This window comes from Opisthorchis viverrini, assembly GCF_000715545.1.
Source record: "Opisthorchis viverrini unplaced genomic scaffold opera_v5_236, whole genome shotgun sequence".
Taxonomy (NCBI): Eukaryota; Metazoa; Platyhelminthes; class Trematoda; order Opisthorchiida; family Opisthorchiidae; genus Opisthorchis; species Opisthorchis viverrini.
In genome coordinates, this window is record NW_008751896.1 from 786,336 (window position 1) to 812,783 (window position 26,448).

The window sequence follows — 26,448 nt, forward strand, 5'->3', positions numbered from 1 at the left end:
GTGGAGTCATTTATTAGGAGATGCCAACTGACCACTTATGGGCTATTGAACAGGGAAGCAAAACTCTCATAAGCATCTTGTTTACAAAGACCGAACGTCGATCTTCTATTAAACGCGTCCTCCTGAACTTTCCTGGATATTCAGTGACTGTTGCTCAAATCCAAGTAAATGCTACAAATAGACTCCACAAATTCCGTATTTGATCTCACTTTTCAAGAGGCGCAAGGCGAATTAACAAGAAGACATACTACCCGCATGCCTCCCCATCAGTAGTATCACTGTTACACTAATATCTCCTGGTGTTTGACAAATAATCAAAATTCCTATGTCTAAAACGAATTCCACCTTACTAAAATCCAGTAAATGTCGTGTAATTTTAAGTACCGAGTGCTCCGGATCAGCATATTGTTTTAATGTGTGTCTTCAATAAAACGCGTCTACCCTATGTTGGTTTTGGCAGAAACCGGTTTTTCTTGCCCTAATGATACTAATATACATCAAGTCGGAATAGCGACATTCTTGGGAACATGTAGACAATATATTACGGGTGGATGACTGATGAAGTTATACTAGAAGAATCAACTATATTCCACCGAGCGTTTAGTGACTGATTTGAAGACGCCCCCTTCGATGTTTAATCCATGTGATCGAGACAACTTCTAGTAAAAACAATGTGTGTGGAACGTGTTGTTGATGGATCTATGCATACACAAGTACCAGTCACTAAATTCACAACCAACTTTCGAATCGGATCCCGGAACATGTGTAAACATAGCGCACTTCGGTGCCTCGGTCAGCAAGACAACACTTTTGTGTACACAATCTATGGAAGCACTGTTCGGGATCTTTTTCGTTTCGGTCTCCCGTTAGATATTGCGAGTTGTGAAGTAAAAAGTGCTAATGGAACGTGCTGTTCTTAATAGCACATGTTCCTATTCATATTTTTGTGCCCTAAAAACGTCTTTTGATTTGTATGCTTCGTTGCTGGTCTGAATAAGCTAACCTAAGCATTCCTTTTCCTGCAGCACGTTAGTATTGCACACAATTATCACAATTTGAATGAGGCACAACAGGCAATTCGACTGGTTGGTTATGAACTCGCACTTGGTCGACTGCCTGCCTCTATCGGCCCGTTGATTTTTGTTATCAATGGAGATGGAAACGTCGCTCAGGGTGCCGAGAAAATTCTGAGCAATCTCCCAGCAAAATCCATAAGCCCACGACAGCTGCAGCACGTGGCGAATCACGGAGGTAGGTTGTCTTGCGCCTTACATAGTTACTCATCTGATGCAAATTTTGCTCAGCTTTCCTCGTTACTCAAGCGGAATTTAGATCTACACGTAGCGTATGGCGTTGGTTTTTTGATTTCTCCAATAAAATTGTTGTCTAAAACAGATGCTGATGCATTTCAACAGGCGGTCGTGTTTTATGATCTGATTGAACTGCAAAGGTAAAATCACTTAGTATTACACTGGTGTTGGCGTTCTTAAGTCGAGGAAAGCTGAGTAAATGGCCTACTAAAATCATTTTTAATGCCTTTTTTTAAAGTTCCCACCGAAATTATTACAAGCAGTACAAATTTCAGTTTAATCTCATACAGTCAGATGCCACGTCGAAGTCATTTTTCAAGCACAGTGTTTCAGTCCCCAATACAAAAGCCAGGGAATAGAACAACAACTAGGTAGCGCGTCACTGAAGGTGGAAAGTGTAAAAGCCAACCTAAATAACTGTTATGTATAAATAGATCATTTTCTGGTGATTTTGGAAACCCGAACAAAAGATCTTTCAAGGTTGGTCTAACAGTCTAAACTCGTTATGCAGGATTCATGCAGTTTTTCACCGGTAGGTGCATTCGATACACCCATTTTAGGTGCCTGCCCTGAAATGGCAAAAGTACAAAACGATAATAAATCAGCTCTATCAATAAGGGGCTATGAAACAAGAATGACGGGGCCACAGGCCTACAGAAGAAACGGACCCCTAACGGCTGTTGTGTCAAAGAGAAAGTGGAAAGTTTGTTCCGTTCTTTGGAGCATGAATTCAATAATATAACGCAATGAGACCAACTTCTATCGTATTTTGGCACAAGTTGGACAAAAGTTTTACGCGGTCGGGATCTTGAAACACTCATATGTTCTCTCTGTACGTTACACAACTAAATTTCTTCACTTTGTCGAAAGCTGAAAGTCGATAAGACATTTTAAAGTTTAATTAATCTAAACGCTTGGTGTGGAACAAAGCATGGGTTTGATTTTCCACACATAGAAGAAGCAGGGCTTCTTTTGTAATTCCCGCCTTATGGTGAAAGAAAAGCACACAGGTTGCCTTCGTTAACAGATACGAACTTTTTGCCCAGGGCGAAAGTTTGAGGATTCCCGCGAGAAAACGGAACATTTAGGAAGGCAAATTTGCAGTAAGTGTGGCTGAAACGAAAAAACATGCCCACGAGGGGTAAAATGAAGGAGAAAACTACGGAAATACATTTTTGTGAGGAAAAAACATGCTGAATTAAAAAAACTTACAGTGTCTATCGTATTATGTACACCCTATATTCCAATACTGAACTAGGTAAAAGAGGTTTCAATTCAGCGCTTTCATTAGCAAGAGGCAGCCAGTTAAACTCCTCCCCCTGATAGGTATCCTCTATTGCTCAGAAGTATAGTATTGGAATCAATTAATTTGACCAGTTTACTATATATATATATAAATATTTATATATATATGTNCGCGTTATGCAAACATATACAAATATTTATATATATATGTATATATATATATATATAAATATATATATATGGCTGAATCCTTTGTTAAGCGACGGGGCTTATGGAACGCTTATATGTCGGTTGACCAGTAATCTTAGTGTAAAACTTACTTACAACCATATTTTAGCTGCAGTCGAATATCCAAAACCAAAATGAAGCACAAAGTTCCTCTCTGTGGTAGTTACTCTTTCCTTTGCTAATGTCTGGCAAGATCTATGAGACGCGCGACATTGTGCCTTTCCCTGGGGACTGCCCGTTATGTTTTATTCGAAATGCAGTTCAACAGGGGATTCCACCGAACCGGCGCAGCTGACTAGACTGGTGGCAATTCCCGGACTACTATTCAGATATTCTGTCGAACACCTAATCTTGCCGTGCATTCTTACAATTTATCAAAATATACACGTAATGCTATCCACAGTTAACTACGATACAACTGCCGCGACTGCGTGTTGACGTAAACCCCATTTTAATTTACCTGACGTTGACGCTTCTTGGTCAGACGCGCGCTACTTGCTGGTGTGAGGTTGAATTTTTGTGGATTGCATCTTATGGACAGTTCAGAGACTTGATGAAATAAACCCATTTGTTTCAAAACGTCCGTTTGTTTTGTACACCACAATCACCTGTACATGCAATTAAGCTTATAGTTAGGCCCCATGCCACCCTAAATATGACTAATATATTGGACATAAAAATTGTTTTGTGAGGGCTTAAACAATGTTCCTTTGTTTACGGCGAATGTTAGAGATAATCGACTGCTTTTTTTTCCTTTTTAGCTAACTGATATGAGCTAGAAAAAGGCAACTATTTGCACCCTTTCAATCTGTCCGTCTTTCTCTGGGTATTCAATATTATAGCGGAATGGTTTTCTAGTCTCGTCAAGTATCACATTCCTATCGTACATGAGATGGTCACAAAACTTGTTTTCTGTTCACAGGCCCTCTCGTCAACAAATATTGCACCCAGGTATCCAACCAGCCAATGCTGTTTTCTCAGAGTGAACTCTAATTGCCTTCTGACCGTAGCTCACATGGTATTGATGCACATCTGGAAGGTCACACTTTTGCCGCTTTGCTCACGAAAGCGGTTAAATATGTGCACGTCTAATAACGGCTGCCCAAAATCCGGTCAACAGTAGACTAGTTTTTAGCTGGATGGAACTTCAATCAGCCCAACTAGTCGTCATGACAACTAGCTTATCAGTTTTTCAATTAACTCCAAGGTGCTATTTAATTCTCCGTATACATGCTCGAACAGCTTTAGTCGGTGTGGAAACGTGGGAAGAAGGTTCTATAGGTCATTGGCAGTGATGTTCGTGAACAAGTTGAGGTCAGCTGGCGGAATTTCGGCTCTTAAATTCCAGAAGAGTAGTTGTGTCAGAGTTGTGTCAGACAACGGAGAAATGCTGGCTAACCTCAGCTAAAATCGTGCTAGGTGTAATCCTCTTTGGCCAGGTGGAGCTGTCCAGTCGGTACAATGAACCTGACGAAAATTCATGGAGAAAATTTAGACTTTCATAAGCAATTATGGTGCAAACTTCTCTGAAACGTTTGTGCTCTGCTGCTCTCTCAACTATTAGATCATAGTGGTGAATTTACAGGGGGATAACTCAAAATTAGAAAAATCGACTAGCACTTGGAAAGTGCCGTAAGCGAGACATTGTCAGGGCTAAGTCCACTGATTGCTTACTTAATGTTTCTAAAGTCAGCTAAAAGTTGCAGGTGATCATGTTGACCCTGTTCTTGTAATCTACTTAAGCTACCAAGAACAGAAGTGTGCAGGTGCTCGCAGATACCCATGTCGAACGCCTCTTATTGCAATATATCGATTTCTCAAAACTGTGCGGCCAGGTTAGTCTCCAGTGACTGATTCTGACTGAAATCGGGTTCGTTGAAACAGAACTTGCTGATTATACTCACCTGTGCTCGTGAGCGGACAATCAAACGCATCATTCCAGGTTAGCGACAAAATGTGATTGAGGTGATTGGTTGTTGATTAGATGCCTGTTGATGGCTTTTGTTGATTTAGGTAATTAATTGAAAAGACCATGAAAAGTTACTAAGGAGAATGCCAAAATTTTACACCTACAGAATGTAGAAACCTGGAAACCTATCGACAAGAAAGCTTTCAGAACGCCGTTAAGGCACTCATAGTAACGTATGCTTATGTGCACAAAACCTTATGCATGGTTCATTACTACATTTTGAACAATGCAGTGTGATAGTGACGGAAATCAGATTTATAAAAGATAATTAGAAAGACTCATTTGGTCGCAACTCATAATACATTTATAGACTTGTTCCACCTGTTCAAAGCAGCATCCGCGCACCTGTCTTCCAGGTATAGAGACAAGGGACCAACACAAAGTGAGCCAATCCTAGGTTAATCTCTACTGTTTATTTCCACCCAGAAAAGAATAACCCTACACACTTTTCCAAAGCCTATTCTCGGTTTTCTGATGCATCCAAAACTCATGTGTTCTGTTCGTGCGTGTAGCTTCTTACTTTTTGAAAAGATCTATTACTCAAATGTACTTGATTTGCTTCACGCGGTGCTCATTTACCACAGAAGCACGATATCGGTCTAAAACTCAGCATAACTTTCAGTTACTCTCTTTAGGGATACCTGCTGAGGTCAAATACTCTCGTAAAAGCGGACGAACACAGGGACCCACACGAAACGTTTAGTAAAACTGTTTTACGATTTTTTTAAAGTATACCAACACGCTATTCCTTCCCACCAACTAAATTTCTCAGAAACGAACGTCATTTACCTGTGCAAAGTAAACCCATCACACTATATGGAACACAAGGATGGGAAACCTTTCGTCAGGGAGGAATACTTTCGAAAACCTGAGGACTACAGGTCAAATTTTATCAACACGGTGAGTTAAAAGTTAACAGAATAAACTTCTGAAATGCGAAAGCTAGGTGGTTCAAGACGTAAACCTTGTAAGTTTCGCCATAGACGTAAAACGGTATCTTAAATTCATGAAGGCCAAATGTATCCAATAAGTGAATGATCCGGCGGCAATCCTTAGGATAGCACCACAGGTACCTGAAAAAAGACCCCTGATAGGTTTTCCATCCGTTTCAGTCCTGAGGGGTTTGGATATTTTTCTGAACAGGCACTTAAGCATGACTGTACAAGAAGGAAGTTCTGAATCCTACAACTTAGGCTCGCATTCTTCCTTCATATGGGACGGACTATTCAGGGAGCGATTTCGGAAGAGTGACTCCCTGATAACAATAAAAAGTGATCAAGAAATGCACTAGAATAAATAATCTTTGTTCACACTCTCGGACATCGCATGTGTTTGAACGAACTGTACAAACCGGCTGGCACAGTTAATTAGTATGGCAAATCAAAATTTCGTTGGAAGCAAGTTGATTCTCCAGGAATATTTGATGTATCTGTCAGAGGAGATTGAGGTTAAACAGTGCTGGTAGGCCCCAATGTCAAACGAAACCTCGTGGTACGGGATGAGGAAGCTGATGCTGAATGCAAGTGAACCAAAAGTTACCATTCATTCCGCGGCAATAACCGCCGATCACATTTGTTTGGTGGTGCCAGTTTTCGATTTGGGTTTACAAGTGTTGAATTAAAAAAAGCTTAGAGTGACTCGAGTTGATGGTCTAAGATGAAACACCCGATGAACTCACCTTAGCATTTCTTGAGTAGCCTGATGGATGCGGGCTGACTGGCCTGCTTCAAAGACTGTTCATTCAACGAAATGCACGACCGGATATCGATTTCAGCTCAACTCGCGTAGTGTAGGTGCACTTTCATTTGATGACACGAAGACGTGATATTTGATGATGAAAGTTAAAAAGTCTGAACAGATAAATTTAAAGCACTACATAATTCATGACTTAATACGACTTTTTGACGGAACTTCACATTTGTTACCTGAATTCTCCGAAATAGCTTGCGAGGGCATCCATAAGTTCAGGTGGTGCGGCTTAGATCAATTGCTCTTGGCGTAACATCACTGTTAATGGGCCAAGTTCATGATTGAAGTGTACGAATGCGTGGCATAAGTCACGCGTGAGAAAACGAGTTTCTCAGGACAACAGCTGAGGATACCGTATTCGCGAAGGCTGAAAACCGTCATCAGCTATTGTTTACCCATCAGTCCGAGCGTTAACATAACATGCCCCATGCATGTTGCATTAAACGCAACCTGACATAAACGGGCGGCTTGTCGTAACTTTTACATTCTTGAAGGGCGTGCGGTATATGTTTGGCACGTGAATGTTCCGCCATTTGCTGCTATTACTTTCTGCAGCGTGGTACCGAACGAAAATATTCCCAACTATAAAAATCTGGAGCGGCAGCTTTCAGGAACGCCAGTACATGTTGTCACAGCGTATCACAGGGAGATCGCGGCTGGTGAACAATCATCGACTGGAGAAATACAAGGTGAAATTCAACGAAATGTACAATATTCGGACAGTGGCATGGAATAAACACAATAGAGTTTCGTGGGTTGCTTCAAACACATGTTTTTTTCTCAGAGATCGCATGGGCGTAAGATCAACACTTTACTCGAAATGCGTTTATAGTTTGAAGGGTTCTTTTGCTTCCGTTGTCCACAACATTGTAACACTTTCCAACGCTTCGTCTAAATTGGAAGAGGCTGCATGAGAGCGCGACCTCTCACGTGCAACGAACACAGCGTTTATTCAACAATGTTGGACCTCACCAAAATTCCCTTCAACCGATCCTGCCATACTGCACCCACCAACCTCAACTGAAATACTTTTGTTCATTATGCTGGATCTGACAAATATTCAGGGGATATCAGTGTACACAGAACTGTGAATAAGTGTACACAATAGTACAACAAAAACGAAAAGGAATAGATTAATTCTCATTCACCACAGAACATTGCACCAAAAGCGCTGTGCTTAAGTAGCCTTAGTAGAAAGTGTTCCGGTCACTAGAATCGTGGTGAAACCACGGATGCTGTAAAGATTTGCTGAACTCATTGCAGTAATCGATTGCTAAGACTTTCGGTTCCTAATCGGTCGCGGTCTCTTTTAATCCTGGCGAACCATAAGTACTGTGGTAGGCTGCAAGCAGTTAAGTAAGCCATTCCTCAGTTAAAACCCGCAGCTAGGTTTAGAAGGCAAGGATTTACCCATCGATCAAGATTGGATGGTGTTTGTTTCTCAATCCTTCGACTGAGTTCTTGTTCGTCCAAACCACTCTGTGGCACAGCTACGTGATAAAAAATATACCAGGGTTTTTGCGCATGGACAAGAACCCGGTCTTTCACGTTAAGGCATAACAATGATCAAGCAGTGGCGCTACTATGAAGCTTGACTGTAAGGAAAGTTCTGTTTTTGGTAGTCAACCATCAGACTAGTTTGTCTGCAAATCGCCCCTGAAAAGTACTTAAATTTTAATGAGTCACTGCACTACCGTAGCAACATGAGGCTTGGGCAACAAAAATGCGTCGATTGTTTGGGACAAAATCCACTGAGAAGACATTTTCCTCCAAAACATTCTGGATGAATACCGCAATGTCCTTTCTGAATGCAAGCTAATCTCTCAACTTATCAGCCGCTTCTGGCCGAACGGTTGTGATCAGAATATCAGTCGGGAGGTCGAATGTCCCGAAACTCCCATGGTTTCGAAAGGTGTGTACTGCCGATGGCTCCCAAAAAGGATGAAACAGTATTTCATTTTTGAGACGAAATCGCATTTAAAAAATATTCTGTGGTTTTCAGGCTCATATAGCACGTCTTGGATGGAGTTTTGACAAATATCTTCTGCTGTTCAACTGGAACAAGACTGCTGAGATTGATGTGCTGTCCTGACGAAGTTGAATTTCTATAAATTTAACACATCGAAAACCCCTCAATATATTTGACTATTTCAACTCTCCTATAGCGGGCTTTGTGAATCAATAAGCTATGTTAGAGTGATTTCGTTCCGACTGTCAACATATCAAAGACAGTAGCAGGTTGAAAACACGGAACATTCAATGGGGTTTGTTCCAAGTTTGCAAATCAAAACACTTAGTAGCAGTAGCCGGACAACAGAAGCCATAGCAGCCCCGTCAAATTGGTTCATTTAAAATAACACGTCAGAACTACGGGGAACTGAGCAATTGGTTGATATTTCTAACTAGATTCGTTTAGATTCTGTGTGGTCACATAAGTAGCTGGGAATTCATACAGCAGAGGCAAATGGAGGGGTTGCGCCAGAAGAACACATAGATCCATTGGTCACTTTAAGATTCGCAATAAAAGTAGGGGGGCGAGTATGCCGTCAGTAGCGGTGACAGTTTATCTGTATGCATGGAATCGTTCTGAATATTTTGGCTATATTATCTACGGTAGGTGTCTAGATATTAGAGTGTTCTATCTCATGTAGCTGTATGGCTTCAGGAGAAATTTAAAATCGTGTTAATTTCCATATCACAAAAGTTGCACAAGTTTGTCTGAACAGACATTATTTGGTACAGCTCTCGGTCACTTTGAGCGGTAAAACCTCTGTCACATTTGGCACATATGAGGACTGGTAGATATGGCTTACCCTGGATTCCTGATCAAGATACTGTGGTTACATTTGTGGATGGTTTCAACATGATCTGCCTGGCCTAAAATGTTGGTCTCAGGGTTAATCCAAAGTCTTGTTAAATCGAAGTGATGCACCACCATCTCTTTATAAAAGTTCAAGGAAAACTGGTCATTTCCGGGCGATTACTTGTATGGTTTACATATCACATGCTCCCGAGTGGCACTCGGCAATATCATTTGAAAAATCAGTCGGCTGTAATGCACTTCTGTGAATCCAATTTTCTTCATCCTGTAAACCTTCTGTGCAAAACAGCCGGGCTCTGCGAAATAAAGTGTGCACCTCCAGAGATTTGTATTGCACAGCACAAAAACTGGTTATGTGAATGCTCCATCCCAACTACGTAGTTTTATGATACACAAAGCGTTGTGCTATATTGCGACGACCATTTCTGGTAAAAAAATTCGAAAACGGCAGTCGGTTGCTGTCCAGAATCAACGGTGAAAGTTAGATCTGGTTAGTAACTAACAGCTCCTCGAGGGAACGCTTGGGCACCTTTGGTGAGTATTCTTTTTTGGGTTACTACTTATCGTTCACAAGTAGTGAAGAGACGATTACATGAATTTTTGTGGTTTATATAAGTGTTGGTGCAGGTGAAATCTTAAAAATTAGGCAGCAAAAAATTTCAGATGTGGCTTAGAAGTCAACTGTCCACTGCCTATAGGACGGTCCCTTAACTGAATGAATCGTCAAGGCCTTCTGATAGTGAAGTGCGTGCGAACACAGCAGAACGACAGAATAAGTGTACGCGACTTTGGTCTCGGATGCAAGTCTGTCATCCTCGGTGGACTCCTGTACCAATTACCGTTTTCTCTTCGGCCTCTGATTTACCACAGTCTTTTCACAAGAATCATATGCGTGGGATGGCATGCGATCGATCCTATATTTATAGCCTTCTGCTGCGTTCAAGCAGCGCATTGGTTTGAAACTCGGTTTGAAACGCTGATTTCTCACGGACATTCTTCTTTAGAAATCGCAGCCCTCCTGAAGCGAATTACCGAAAATTTTCGCGGATAACATGGCTGACCACAACAAAATCCAGATTTCAAGCTCACCACCCGAATTGCCTGCATGCCATCTGAAAACAAAATAGTTACTTAGAGTTATTAGATACTGTCCAGAAACTACATAATCACAGGTAAAAGAAAAGGAATAGCCACTGGACCTCATATTGACGATGTCGCCTCGATTGGTGATGAAACTTTCGCTCCGCAAACCAGTGACCAAGCAGCATGCCTAATCTTCCTACTTCCCGCAACTTCGTCAACAACGATATTTTAATTGGATGCATTTGGTGACGCTCCCAAATCATTTAATGCATCTACTTCTTCCTCCAAAGATACCCAAATAACCAAGAGTTTACTCCGTTCATATCCATACGGATGAAAATTTGGCTAACGGTTTGTGACTGGACTGCAGATTGGCCTCATACGGATAGTTGGTAGTGTATAATGCGGCGATGTTTTGATAATAAGAGAGAGGTTTTCACGTCTTTGAAAATTATATGGGTGTACCTACTTATCGAAGATCTTCACACTGAATACTTTCCGTCACTGATCCCGAGTTTGGGTATAGAAACACTCAATAACCGGTTGCATTATTCGGGAAGCCAAAGGATTATTTAAACTGTTTTTATGTGTCTCTTCCTGCACCTTATTACTGGTAGCCAAATGCCATAAAATACTGTACTTTTTCGTTTGCACAACTGAAATTATCCATGATTTTAGGGAGAAAATATTTCCAAGTTAGGGAAATACTAGGCTCTGATAAGGAAAATTCTCATAGTGAAATGGTCAACCTTGTTCCAAAGTTTCACACCGAACTACACTGATCCAATACACCATTTTTTGTAAGCAGAGCATCAAAAGTTGGCCCCACAAGAGAGGTTTTACTGAAGTATACTTTGATATCGGTACAAAGCACTAACTGTATATCTTCCTGTGTTACTCTTGTTTACAAGATTGCACCCTACACTTCTGTGCTCATAAACGCAACGTACTGGGACTCACGGATAGACCGAATCCTGACCCGCGAAAACGTAAAATCACTGCTCAATGTAAAAGCAAATGTCAAAGGGAGTCCTCTAGACGAGGGTAAGTTGGAAATAATACGTCTCCCCCAACAAGCTGGACTTTCACGTATTCCCATGAAACATTGGTCCCATTCGTTTCTAGTTTTCATATACCGGCTTCAGCATTTGTTCCGCGCCCATCCCTTTTTACGCCATCCGATTCAAAGTTTCAGTTTTCCCCGCAATGTGTCAGTGCAATGCGTACTTTTTTTTTACAAAAACAGAGCTGCATGGATGTTTATCCTGACCCGCGAAAACGTAAAATCACTGCTCAATGTAAAAGCAAATGTCAAAGGGAGTCCTCTAGACGAGGGTAAGTTGGAAATAATACGTCTCCCCCAACAAGCTGGACTTTCACGTATTCCCATGAAACATTGGTCCCATTCGTTTCTAGTTTTCATATACCGGCTTCAGCATTTGTTCCGCGCCCATCCCTTTTTACGCCATCCGATTCAAAGTTTCAGTTTTCCCCGCAATGTGTCAGTGCAATGCGTACTTTTTTTTTACAAAAACAGAGCTGCCATGGATGTTTTCGGGTTTAATCACTTAAGTTCCAAAGCTTAAACAAAGCACAGTACGATTACCTATCTGTCTATGTATATATGATTAGTGGATGTGTCATTACAGGGCATGACACCCAGATAAAGAGAACTTATCTGCAGAAATTCTTGTCAGCCACAAATTATTGTCAGCATTTGTAGCAGTGAATGAGACGTAGTGACCATAATACGACAACCACCACGCTTATCACACCCACCGGCACGTAACCGACACGGACTGCCAGGAATTATGTGATGGGACCTGACGATTTCGTTGGCACAGACGATCAAGCATGCGACAGTTTTTCGGCGGAAGGATTTTCAAAGTTCTCCCGCCACAGCGTCACTGCTAACGAAATACATAATAACACTAAAGAATGGTAAGATGCTGGAGGAAACCGTCTGCCAAATACACAGCACCCTGGAGCAAAAAACAACTACTTCTTACCAGACTGGACGCCACCAAGCTACACGGACAAGACTGACTGCATTCGATTAAGTTGACGTAGGTCAAGTCTCACACTGGCTTGCCTTTACATCGAGTCCATGTGAATTTGAAAACCCTGGGAGATCCTGGCTTGGGATTAGTGAGACATTTCTCCAAAAGTAGCATCCCCGGTATAAAGAAAGAATACGGGCTCATGTACCTAACGTCAGAGACCCTTAAAGATTTGGAAAAGGTAGTCTAAGGGAAGTTAGACTGCGGCGGGATTGACTGGGCTCAACATGGATTTGTTAAAAGACCATCTTTGATCTCAACCCCACCAACAGTAAAGAAATCTTGCTAGGATGCCAAAAAACACCGGCAGACAAACCACCCAATGCATGTCAATTCGGTACACTGCCAAGTTGAGCTACCGAAGTAGGTTCAAAAAGTCTGCGTTCGAGAAGCAGTTTCAAAGTGGATAAGATCATTCATCAGCCAAACGCAGTGGAGGATGGAATCAAGGATACCTAGCAGCAGGCAGGACGAGTTACCAGTGGAGCAGTGCAAAGTTCTACCCTCTATCAGATGCTGATCTTACTGTCGATTTCTTTCCCGATGCCTTCTCCTAACTCATCATGGTGCCTTTTTATGACTTCAATCCACAAGAAGACGCAGAACGAACAGAAGGCACAAAGCTATATGATTAGATCAGTCCAGCGGTGTAAGAATAGAAACTACAAGTCAAGTCCGAAACATTTCGAGTTACGGTGAATGGTCCAGTGAGTAGAAGAGGACATAGGACGGAAGAAAGGTCGCACCGTATATGAAGACTTCATAACTCTTTGGGGTACTCAATTCGATTCACCCCCTAATACAGTCGCTGCTTGGAGTATTTGAGTTTTTTATTTAAAGTGGTGAAGCCAAAAATGACACCTAGATCTTCATTACTTGTTCTCACTAGCGTACGCCACATATGCTTGGGGTACACGCTCGGAGGACCACGGACCTGGTCAATATCATAGACCTTCGACAAGCATCACTGCAGACTAAAAGAGACATGTAGTGCATGTAGGGTAGGTCAAGGCTCGAAAATCTGCTAAATGCGTACTTCTGGACAGCCACTAGCAAGGAAGTGGCGAGGCCGGTAATTCCGAACTATATGGAAGGAATTCCGCTGATCTCTTCACAGGACTCAAGAGGCGGGTACAGAACTTAGTCGGTTTGGTGCTGTGAATAGTTAGTCGGTCTCACTATTCTAGCTAAGGGGCGTTGTAGATGCGAACTACCAGAGTGGTTCTTGAGCTGTCGCTCAAAATGAATTACCGAATATACAACTCACTACTGTGTGTGAACTTTTCGCGTTTAATCGTACTGGGTACTTCAAGTGCTTTCAAAATGAGCGTGTGTAGTAGTGATTAAACATTTTTTGAATGTGAGCTAATCGGATATAACTATGGTGTTTGATAGTTCCAGAGTATGAACATCTCACGAGCTTCAGTGAGGACGAATATCAAAACTTAGGATTGTACACTCATCGGTAGCTGACCACACAGTCAAGTTGCACGACCTGAGGTTAACGCTGCACACATACCAATGCACACAACACTGTTTTTAAGTTTTTTTAATAACGGTCATAGAAACAACAATCAAAATCACTGTCAATCATTTTCACACAACCCAGTAAATGATGTCTGTGGTTAATCTTTCTTAAAAAGTCACTTGCACGAGATTTTTGTGTTTATTCCTGCACGGTATTTCCCCACAGCTTGTCCAACCCTGCCATACCGGATGATTGCAATCTGCGATATTTCGGCTGACACTAACGGGTCTATTGAATTCACCGATGAATGTACCACAGTCGATGAACCCTTCGTTTTGTATGATCCACGAACTGACGAAGAAAAACGAACGTAAGTCCACAGAAGAAAGTAGAACTTTAACTTCAAACAAAACACTGGCTTTGAGAAATTCAAACGAATCTTGTGTACAGTCCGAAATTTGTCGGATAGAATATGCACGCGACTGTCAACGAGAAAAAACAACGGGAAGACTTGAAATTCTCTAGAAAGTGCATCCACTTCGATACAGTTGGATTTTTCCTAAAGCAGTTGGTGTTACTCACAGATGAGCTAACAGTGGAGCCGTAAACTTGCATTTCAAACAAATGTTCCAATATATTGTTATCTTGAAAAGTAAATTCATTTGTGCAGGGGAGGTTCGCGCATTTGGGGGAGGCGAATCCCCAATATGGGTAAATGGACGCAGCCAATCGTTCATACTAAGGGTTGCCAAGGAGAGTGCTGTCGGATGAAAGATATATACAGAATGATTTAAATCTTGAAGGCACCACTTAATCCGCTCCAAGCACCGGAGTTATGTTGCCCGTCTCCCACCTGTCAAACAAGTATCAAAATTCAAAGCTCATCGCCACTCCCTCCAATGTTGAAGCCCAACTCAGCAACACTGGTGGCTTGCACAACAACAGTAACTTACTTAGTTGGTCTTTATCGCTTTCTGTCCAGTAGTACATATGTCGAGACCACCCAGTTTCCTGCCTGTTCCTTATATTACTTATCTTGTTTGAGGGGCAGTGTATATGACCCACACTTAGACTTCTCCTCTCTCCAGACTCTTATTTGGCCGACTTTGGATGATTTTGACCTACCATTGCCTTCTTACTTGCCAACAAACACGTTTATGTATCGCTCACCAAATGGCACTTACATCACTCAACACTTATCGCCGGTGAGTATTACCGGAAAATATTCTACACTCAAGCGTCGCTGGTAACTTCTGGGTCTTCAGCGACCTCAGCGTCCGATACTTACCTTAAATTCACTTGTCTTATCAGAATTCTAGGACGCGACGGTGAATCACTTCAGAACTTCAATCGCCTCTTACTCAGGCAACTCTCACTCTGTTCGCTTGATCTCTCCTGATTCATTGGCCCCTCAAACGAATGGTATTGCCTATTCTCATCTACTCTAACGCTTATCCGTGAGCATCAGTCTTATCTTACTTCTTGGGTCCACTGGTTTGCCAACTAAGATAATGTCGACCCTACTCCCACATCTGCAACAACCCTACAACTTCCTATTTTTTCTGACCAAGAGGTTACTCCATTCTATAGCTTATTTGTCCAAACCATATAAACCAACACCTCCGAAATGGCTTGTTGATGAGTTCTACCAGAATAAAAACTCAAAATATAGCGATCGACGCTCCAAGCATCCCCCTCTTATAGTGCTCGGGCTCTCGACCTACCAGAGATATGTCTTTTAGTCAAACAGCCGGTCAATTATCCATCAGGGTAGCCAGAAGTCAATACTCCTCAAGACGTACAGAAGTATTCACTCCGAATTCCCATTCCACCCCCTGTTCCCCCCCCCCACTTCAGTCTAATGCTGAAACAACTGCGTGACATTTCGCCTCAAATTCCCCGATCTCTCCACAAAATTCAATTACGGTCTATTCAGGAGTTCCAAACAATTTCTCATTAATCAGTAGTTTGAATAGGACTGTTTGTCATTACTTATTGCTATTGAACTTCTTGTGGTTTCTCCCTGTTCTTACCGAAGCACCTCGACCTTCCCCTCTTTCGCTCACTTCCACTATAAAAAATCCCGCACTCCATGATGCCGGGCGTTAATTTGCCAGGTACTAGCGAATACTGCATCAACTACATCACTGCTATTTCATGCAAAGTTCCGGGGTCCAAACCGTGCCTACTTGGATGGGGAATTAACGACTCACTGAGCGGTCATCATTGCCGTACTGGCATACGTAATGCACGTATGATCATCTGTCCTGGACAATTTTGGGAAAATCAAATTGGTAGTCCCAGATGACTTAACAATTTTCTGTCCAATAATACACCGTCAGGTGATTGTCAGAACGCAAATGTACGGACCTAATCCTGAGTTGAAGACTTTAGGAAAAAGACAGCCGCCTCAGATATATCCTGATAGTTCTCCTTCTCGGATGCACAAAGTCAGTGCAAGTGTTTCTGAGAATTTTTTTTCTTTTCCGAACAACGTTCCTCCAGTTTGACAACAATCTTTTTCCTCCTGGTTCCGGCATCACCCACAATCTCATGGATGATGTAACCCTCCAATATGGCAATTCTCGAAGATGTTTCATGTTGGACAAGAAAAGACTGCGTTCATGTCACCTTCGCCTGAACCCTGTTCGGAGCTGGTTGAACGAAGTTACATTCAACCATACCGAATGCACGCATTAATGTCCACCACTCCTTTACCCCTACTAAATTAACCTTCCATATTTAAAATTTTCTGAAACTCTTGGGAAGATCCGCAGACGGTAGAAACCTAGCGACAAACTCTTATTAGAGAAAAGTAACAGGAGGACGAATAGTAGGATATCAAACTCGTATAGCGCATACTTCCAGAGGTCGCTCCTTAAGCTACACACTAGTATCAGTTTACGGGTCATAACACTCCCCTTTTCCATTCACATCATCTGGTCTGTTCTTTCTTACTTTTATCACGGACAGCATTGCCGGTGATGGTATTCTGATGTGTTCTATTGACAACCTACCTGCACAACTTCCGTTTGAGGCAAGCGAACATTTTGGCACTGCTCTAGTACCCTATCTACCGGATATGGTGAGTTAAAAATGCGATACGCTCACTATATAGATTCAATCACTGACCAATGGCTACTTTGCCCCCTCCAATAAAAGGACGATTGAATATTATGGCACATTATGAGACTGAAAAAAGTAAGTGGAAAGACGTCCGAGGGGATCCATCGGCCTCGAGCTCATTCGACAGGTGCTTTATTGCTGGCTTGAATCGTGGATAGCCACCTCGGTGATCCAATTTCAAGCTCCAAACTGGAGTCCACAGTGTGGGTTCTGGCATCAACTCTGATAATCCTCATATATAATGTTTCGGAAGTATTCGAAAGTAACCAGTCAGAACTAACTCCAAACCAAGCCTCATTATTCAACTCTACGCGTGACTTCCACAATGAGGCAGACTTATCGATTCCCATCTACTCCACTTTGTTAAAAGTCTCCAAACTGCACTTAGAGTGGTATGTTGTTCGGGCATTACTTACTTTGAACCTTTGGCTAAATTCACTGGTCTGACGTGGTTGTAAGCCACTTTATACTGACACATGATGAAACAACAGTTTTGACGCGTCTGTCGAAGACTGAAATACAGTTACTCAGAGTCCGCCTCCGTTTGAATGCACTTTTTGGAGTGCTGTAGCCGCAAATTTTAACGTTGTTAGCGACACCACGTTCGAGGCGGTAAATATATTTTGTTGATAATCGCGCTATTCATTCTGTCGGAAATTAGATTCATCTAATGAGATTCGGTTTCGTGTGTGAAGCAAAAAGCTTATTTTTGGGCAAAAATGTGTACTGAAGAGATTCGAAAGCCTGAAATTAGTTAACTCCGTCTGTTTGTACTTAATAGTCCATCACGCTGGGCAGTTTGGTTGCGTTTGCAAGAAAGAACGAATTTCATTCTGAGACGCAAATTCTGCCAAGCCAGTCGTTGTTTTCTGTGACCAGCGTCTGTGGTAATGCAGATAACTGAGTAAGGATGTGAACTATCTCAAAGCCGAGTACATATCCCGCTGAGAAAGAAAAAATGGTCTCTAGGTGAAGGATGCCCGTTGTATGTCACAATTCATCCGTTCACGTGGCGAAATAGAAGCAGGTATTTTTGATGGTTTCACTAATATTGCATGGCGATCGCTGAGCGCTAGCTCCCTGCCACTGCTGAGATTGTGGGACGAATTCTTGAGGACTGTGAACTCATTCGGTTTCGAGAAGAGCCACATCACTCATATGAGCATCAATCGGAAATGCCTAACAACTATACCATCACGATGGGTAAAGAAATACTATCGCGCAGCTAAATGTCAGCAAAAGAATCTCATTTATATATTTTCCAGTTCGGAAGCACCCTATATTCCAGCATACCTGAGTCATGCCAAAAATGAACAGCTTCACCTGAAACCATATGCGTATTATAATGTCACCCTGTCAGCGTAAGTCTACGCATCAGACGTATTTAGCTCCTTTATGGAACACAACTTTCGGAACACTATGATATATTGAGACTTCAACCGTTGTTTTCATTCAGGATGTCCTCCTTGGGACTTAACTCGTGCCACAATCTTGCTTAGTCGCCCGAGGACCGGAACAACCCCGCTTAATCGTCTTTCTCAAAAATAGCCGTTATCTTGAAAAATCCGTAACGGTCACCGCCAATCGTAACTTATTGTGATCCATCTCAATAAAAGCCGGCTGCAAGATGTACCGAGTATATCCTCTTATCCTGATGATCTATGTCTACCGTTCGTTTGGAGACATGCATAGTCCGAAATATGTGAAATTTTCGAAAGCTCCGAGACGAAGTTTACAGTTCCCGATTTTTTGCGCTTCAAGGCTGGACGTCACAAAATTGGTTTTGTTAAGCCCTATGAGGTGGGTCATTTATCTCAGTATCAGTCTAGTTTTTCAAACAAGTTAACGAGCAAAAACTTTGACTTCCTCATTTAGCGTGCCAGGGATAAAATGACTAAGTAGAAACCGATCCTATTACACGATAAAATAAAGTGCAAGACATGTAGAAAACAAAGTGCTCAGCATAATCAGAATTTCCAAAATATTTTCTCCAAAAGTTTATCGAGAAAAGCGTGAATACTGTTTTCCGCCCCAGCACACTAGCATCCTCATCCACACTATAAGTTACACTGAGCTTTGTCTTTTAGCTTGGTCCGGTTTATTTTGTCTACTTCAGGTAAGATCCAACGCCACACAACCTTTTGATAGATACAACGCGGGACCTGTGGTTAAAAACGTGAGTTTCTTATTAACTTCATGCAGTTGATTTTGAAGTCCTTTCTGATAGAAGCGAAGTGGGGATTGATGCGACTGTGGTAACCCTAGTCCCCAAGCTTTGCGGATTAGAAGCCAGATGCCTACGTGACCAAAAATTTCGTAGCCAATTATCTTCTGCTTTTCCGTTGCAATAGCTGGTTTGAAGGTAGAGAGGGTTGGCTGTTAATAATTAAGTTCCAGTTTCACTTGTTCTGTCACTGTTTCGACACTAGGTTCTCTTTTGTCTCATTTTTTGAAACCTTAAAGGACACTTGTTCTCTTCGAATTTTACCTATCAGAATAGGATTGGTATACGACAGATATGATGCGGCCAATCGGATTTTTATGGATGCAACAAACCTGGTCCATTTTACACCATGCCTTTTGCTCATGCGATCGACTGGTGGGTGTCTACAATCCTGAGTTTGAAAAAAGCAACACGGTTAATGCAGTTTGTTACAGTCCTTCTTAACATCGTCGCCTTGTGGGGGACAAGCCACGCGAGGTATGTCCTAGTCGAATACTCTTGATGCAGTACCAAACTGATAGGCCCTATAGGAAACAATAACAACTTTGTGGTGGAGGAAACTACTCACAAGGTTGCTGAAAATTATCCGACAGCCCACGACCGGTTTCGCCCTTCTTGGGGCTCATCAGGTAGGCGCAGTCCCCAAGTTTCCGTCAAACTTATGATCTACTTGAACCCAAATTGCACTGTTTACGAGAAATACACTCACTTGCGAATCAATTTGGTCTTCACGAGAGACTCAAGTGAATCTCTCGTTTATGATATTCTGCAACTGAATGTGCTGCACACAGGCTGCCCCATGATTCAGTTGGCACGATAGTCGGGATATCGCAGTATATTTCCATAATGAAACTACTCACAAGGTTGCCCTATAAGATACAAAAGCATATTTGTGGTGATTTCACTGACCTGATATGAGGGAGGAAACGCATTGACATTCTGGAAGGGGAAGTAAATATTTGTAAGACTAGTCCACTAATTCTTTCAAATTAACCTGTATGCTTGCATGTGCATTTGAATTAAGGTGTACATAGAAAACATCAGTATGCTTGCACCAGTAGGAAATGTGCATAACTAGAGACCAAAAAGTATGATTGTTTAATCTATTCTTCTAAAACTCATAGGTAAGTAAATGAACCAAAGACTCTGGCAACGCACGCAAATAACTAAACTCTGGTGAGCCAAAGGTATTCAAAAACTTCACCACTTTGCTCATTACACCAAAATACAACTGAAGTAACAGCATTTCATTGAAATTTCATAAAAAGCTGAGTAAACCTGGGTAAACTCTGACATTTCTACTAATACCTAACAAACTGAGTGTACGCAGTGTGTGGTGATCTACATTACAGTTGACAATCGTCGGATGTGCACTTTTGATGGATATAAACTTTCAACAAAATAGCTGCTTCGAACATCTTCAAGTGTTCAATACACAGGAAATACGTCAAAATATCAGCGTCTCCAACCAGCACATCAGTCTTAGTATGACCAGTCATCATTATTCCGCTGATTATCAGTGGACCAGCATTGGTTAAATAACACCCATCGGGTTTGTTGAAGATATTCCTGCTTTATTTGGGAAACACGGGTGGACTAGGTTCGAAACCGAAGCTGTAATGAACATTACTTGAATCTCAAATATTACTTGGTGTGAGTGTGTCAAGTGTAGCCTCTTCCACACGGATTCTTTCAGGACCATCCAATCAACGGTTTACAAATCATATCGGCAAATTGAAGATCAAAATTGTTTGTGAGAAATTTAGATAGACGTCAACATGTAAGCTCTAAAAGGATCACTAGGTCGTTTAAAGAAATTCTATTCGTCAAATCTGTTTGTGCCTCCATCTACTTTGTTTGGTCCAGATCCACTATAATTTGTCCACATGTGAAATTTATTTTTGCAGTTTTCCAAGCTATTTCAGTGAAATTCTCTCGGTATTGAAGGGAACGGTTCGAAAAGAGTAGCAGAATTTGGAAACTAAATTCAGGTGATTAGTCAGAAGCCCATGCTGGTTTAAGGGACCAGATGTGTACAGCCTCACCTGTAAATAGAGAAACACTTGATAGGTGACAAAATGCAAGGAAAACCCGGAACCCTGACACCGAATTCAACAAATTAGGCATATTTTATTCACCCTGAATGCAAACGACCCTCTCATGTATTCTTTCAGGCAATTATTGCCTCAAACGGAGCACTTACACCCAAATTTCAATACATCGACTCTTTAAGGAAGAAGACGGGTATTTCCAACACTTCGAGTTCGTCGAAAAAAGTTCTCATCTTGGGAGCCGGCTACGTTGTCCCGTCGGTGATCGAATACCTTTCCCGCGACAAAAGTATTGAACTAACTGTGGGTAAGTCCTCTACATGCGAAAGTGTGTAAGCAGCGTTTGGTTGATGACTTCAACATGTTAGATTTTTCATCAAAGCATGGTTTTTTGACTGCAAGATTTATAGTTCTGATATCTTCTGACCGAAGTATATAAAATCCAAGAATTCTGAGGCCTCACAAGTTCAATAAACTTAACTCTTTGCTTCGGGTTTCATACTAGTAAGGTTGCTCACCAGGACACACGAACTAATCAGGTACAAGCCATTAGAGGCATGAGAAAACATCTCATCTGCACAAAATTTTGGAGAGTGACGATTCCCAGGCGTCCTGTTGAACTTTCCTGGACGTTCATTGACTAGTGAGCAAAAGAAAACGAGCACTTCAAACCAGTTCCATAATCTTCGTAATAACCTTCACTTTCCATCAGATGCACAGGCTGGGCTTGGACACCAAACCATAGGCTACTCGCATGCTTCATCAGTAGTATACATTGCTGAACCACTGGTGACGAAACCCAAAAGCCAGTTTAAAATGCTAACAGAATTGTTAGCACAAGTTTCACGCCAAGTATCTCTTCAATAATAAAATTGAGAAACGGGGTAACTTGCATGTGAACGACGCAGAAGATAGGTTTGAAGCAGACTACTCTTATCTTATTAGCACCAGGATACATGAAAGTTTGGCGAAGTGCTTTCAGCAACCTAAAGAGTAGTGGATTCCATAGGGAAGCTATACTGCGATATCTCAAAGTTAGTACCAGCGGTCAGTGTACAGCACATTCACTTGAACAATATCACAGATGAGGGACACATCAAGGATCCAACTGAGTACCCCTTTGACACCAGCTTAAGTTACGAAGGAGTTTAATTCGTCAGTCGCTCGACAGATTATTATCTGTTAGGAAATATCTACCCAATTTGAATTATTTCGGCAGCGAGTGAGCTAGAACATGAATGTCACCAGTAAAAAGTAGATTTTCTAACACACTTTCGGATATTTTAATAATATCTTCATTTCAAGAAGAACCTTGAATCTAAACAGGTGTTTTTGGAGATTATCAAGAGTGGAGTAAACTGACAGCAAACATTCAAAGAATTATTGAAAACCAGATGTAGATTTTACTATCTTTTCTGATGTTAGCTTTCTTACTTATTTACATGCCCAAGGTGATCATCTCTTGTTTGTAAAAATCTGTGAACTGGAAATGAACAGCTCCAGTGCGCAGCGAAACCCATTCTAATCCCGAGTTTTAAACACCGTTTGTGTTTACAGGAAAGTCTGTTTCGACTCCAGTCTATTACAACTTGGGTATAGGGTGGCAATATAGCTATGTTTGCCTACGCCTTATTTGAAACCAGGTCATTGTGACTAGTTCCGGTTCGTTTGGTGAGAAGAACTTTCAAACCGCGTCGCCTTTTCTGACTTCACTTGTGTGAAAACTCCGCTCCATCTCGACTTTTGTGCAATCAACGGTCCCTACTTTCAGTCTAACCTTGACCATTTTAATGTTGTCAGTGTCATTGATAGGGATAAGCGAGAGGAACATGTTCGAATTCTCGAAGCGTACGACACGCAGGTACATAGTCCAATGATGGAATATCAAGCAATGGTAAGGCTATATTGATATTCGTGTTGCAGTGGCCCAACGTACATATTCGAACCAAAGAATAAATACTACTCATTACTGAGGAAGTGATGAAAAGACATGAAATGTTTCGCCATCAGAGATTAGTCGACAAAAGCAATATCCGACCTGCTGAACTGCATTGTAGCCATCTGGGCTTGGTTATATTAAGTGAAACACGGAATGCGAGAAAGTTCCTTCGAAAGATTTCGTGATTTCTCTGAGATGGGTTTGTGCATAAGTAAGTATTTGGCTAACCGAATAAGCTAATGAGTGGTTTTCAAGTAGCGTAATTTTAGGCGTTATCGTGCAGTGCAATACACTGCTTTGTCTAAACGATTAATGGTTTCAGTATTGAATTACCCAACCAAATAAGTAGTCCACTTTACAAACGTGAACTGCTAATACAAATGGAATGGAAAGAAAGTATGCTTTCGAATTTTGACGGGGATATCCTCTATGGATAAGGTGCAAGAGTCAAGCTTTCCATTTTTGCTGAATAGCACTGCAAATTTCGAAAGTAAAGTAGCATAAACAGCGTTGGTTAAATTACCTCAAATATCTTTATGCCGCGATACTATATCTGATTCCACATCGCAGTGTCAAACATATATGACCAGCTTTCCGAACTTGCACGGCAATATCCCAATATTCTCGCCCGGAATATGAATGTTTTGGAAGATAACCAAAGCCTGGCCAACCTGGTCGAAAAGAGTGATCTTGTCCTCAGCCTTATTCCATGGCGATTCCATCCAACCGTGGTTACAGAATGTGTGAAGCAGAGAAGAAATCTTCTGACGGCAAGCTATTGCACCCCAAATTTAAAAGAAATGGAACGAAGGTGAGACATGACCAATAGGTGACTGAATTATCTGGCTGACAGGTCCCGAGTTTTCAATCTTATCTTACTGATAAAACGATTCATACTTCAGATAATGACGTTCTTTTATAATGATATTCATCACCCATGCCGGCTTCAAACAACTGATGTTTTGAGAAGCTGGAAACATCTTTCATTGTAATCTGTGTGATTTGAATTTTTTCTAATGAAAATAATGATATTTCTTTGTTATTAATTAACTCCTCGTTTCATAGTGAAATATTGGTTTTTCCCGCTCTTCAAACAATAGCACATTATTACGTTTGATATATCTTTAGGACAACAAATATCTTTTTACGAAGCTGGCAGAAATGTCTGTCAGAAAGCCCAGTGGGATTTTGTTCTCTTGCGTCAGAGTTTGGTGGTGACACACCACCCGTCTTCATGCGACAGACGCAAACAGTGTCACTATGTGGCCAAGAAACTTGACCTCTACGAAACCAGGATATCCAAAGGTTTGCCACATTTGGCAACCACTGAGTATGCAGCACAGCATTATGTTAACAATATTGAATTCCGAAATCGGTTACTGTGTACTGCTAGACCAACACCGTAACTCATCTCAAAACATCAAACAACAGAGGGGAAAGTATTTTCCTGGAATGTCACTACAGGAATTCTTCTCCCGTACTTTGTTCATGCACGCTCGTTTCAGTTGAGACGATTGAACTGTAGGCAAGTGACGGCCAAGTTTGAGAGTTAGAGGAAACTCATGATAACCCCACTGAAGAATTCCGCCTTGGAGGTTGGGGTTTGAAGGAAGATGACACTAAATCTCATATCAACCATGACAAACAACCAAAAAATATCAAACCTATACACGGCCAATCACAGGAGCTTCTCTGTACTTTACCATACTTATGCGACTTTCCTTCCTGAAATCACTTGGTTCAAAAAAATTGTGGTTAGCCGAGGTCAGTTTACATGTCTGGTCAGCGAAAAATCCCAAACTGATACCTTGTATGCCCCAAACTGCCTGTGAGTTTCTACAGTTGTATTGGTATGTTGGCGAGGCTGCGATTGCTTGTGGTTATCGCACAATAGAAGCCCACATTAAATTACACGCTTAAACGAACGAACTCGCTAGACTGTTCTCAAAACGTTCCCTTGAGGTGATCTTTCCAAAATACCATGGTGTACTTTTACCTTTGACATTGGTTGGCGGAGACGAGGTCGTGATGAAAATTTGTCCGCGCTTACAGCTGCGAATGTTCGTCTCTCAGAACCCACGAGTGTGAGATAACTCAGAGTCACCATAACAGACGAACTCGTTTCAGGTTGCTTTTTCACAAGGGTACGGTGGTCTTAGATTTATACTGTCAGGCTTGAAGCCAACTCATTATTTTATGCATTCTTCTCCATTATATTTACTGTTCCCCCATCATCTTGCATGGCTACTTTTGAGTTAGTATTATCTCACATTCCAAAAAATGAGCGAGTCCATAAGTGCGGCAGGAACTTTATGAGTGCCTTACTCAGTTTTATAAGCAGGAAACTCTTTGGCACTCGCATGCAACAATCTTAACGGAAAATACTAACGCGCGATAAACACACAGGCCATATCAGCCTATTGCAATTAACCCCTGTACATAATTCATCTACAGGAACTTTTGGTATTGATTAAGTCTGAATTCAAAATTGATCCGGCACGAGTTTTTTCAATGAAAATTCATCCCTCAAAGTGCACAGAGCTATTTTTGACTCGACATGACTCGTAGAAAGATCGAGTTTTTGGATGAAGTTGTCAGAAGCGAGGTAAGATTAACCAGGATAACCAATACAGACAGTTATGGGTAAGAGTTATAAGTTTTTTAGGTCCCAGGTTTCATGGATGATCCGAAAGTTTCTATCAAGCTGTGGGTACTTTTGATCACATTATAGCGCTTATTCGAGGAGAATGATGAGATTCGCTAGTCTGGCGCCACTTATTGTTGTCCCGTTCTCCTAATAGCTCCAACATATTCTTCAGAAGATTTCAACTGCAGTTAAGGATGCAGCATCGCGAACACCTGTGGGGATATGATATATTCCAGGCCGAAGAACCCTCACCTCAGTAGAAATCCATGGAATGTCACAAGCTGGTATTGTAGCCGTCCCAGAGATTTCGAGACAGAATACTGAGAGAACAGTCTACGCTTAATTCGAAACTGGAAAGCCATTCGCTTTGCATTTTATTTTCTAAGTAATTGGTTGCTTACACAATACTAGAAGATATCTTTTAATGTGCAACTAACCATGTATACGGTGATAGACGCTCGTAAATTGAAAGTCATATCTGGTGGACATAGTCGTCTTGAAGACAAGGAGGTTCGATTTACGCAGGAG

The 26,448-nt window shown here is 41.6% G+C and overlaps 1 protein-coding gene across 1 annotated transcript in view; it reads left to right on the top strand.

Moving 5' to 3' along the window:
- The window catches only part of T265_08833 (hypothetical protein), a gene marked incomplete at both ends in the record, with an annotated part of 50,679 nt that overhangs the window by 12,656 nt on the left and 11,575 nt on the right, over positions 1–26,448 (top strand). The window contains 8 exons of the mRNA XM_009174745.1: positions 1,026–1,251; positions 5,525–5,652; positions 11,317–11,449; positions 14,159–14,303; positions 16,907–17,018; positions 19,176–19,235; positions 21,458–21,641; positions 23,844–24,084. Coding sequence (XP_009173009.1) covers positions 1,026–1,251; positions 5,525–5,652; positions 11,317–11,449; positions 14,159–14,303; positions 16,907–17,018; positions 19,176–19,235; positions 21,458–21,641; positions 23,844–24,084 — 1,229 coding nt within the window. The remainder of the gene's footprint in view (positions 1–1,025; positions 1,252–5,524; positions 5,653–11,316; positions 11,450–14,158; positions 14,304–16,906; positions 17,019–19,175; positions 19,236–21,457; positions 21,642–23,843; positions 24,085–26,448) is intronic.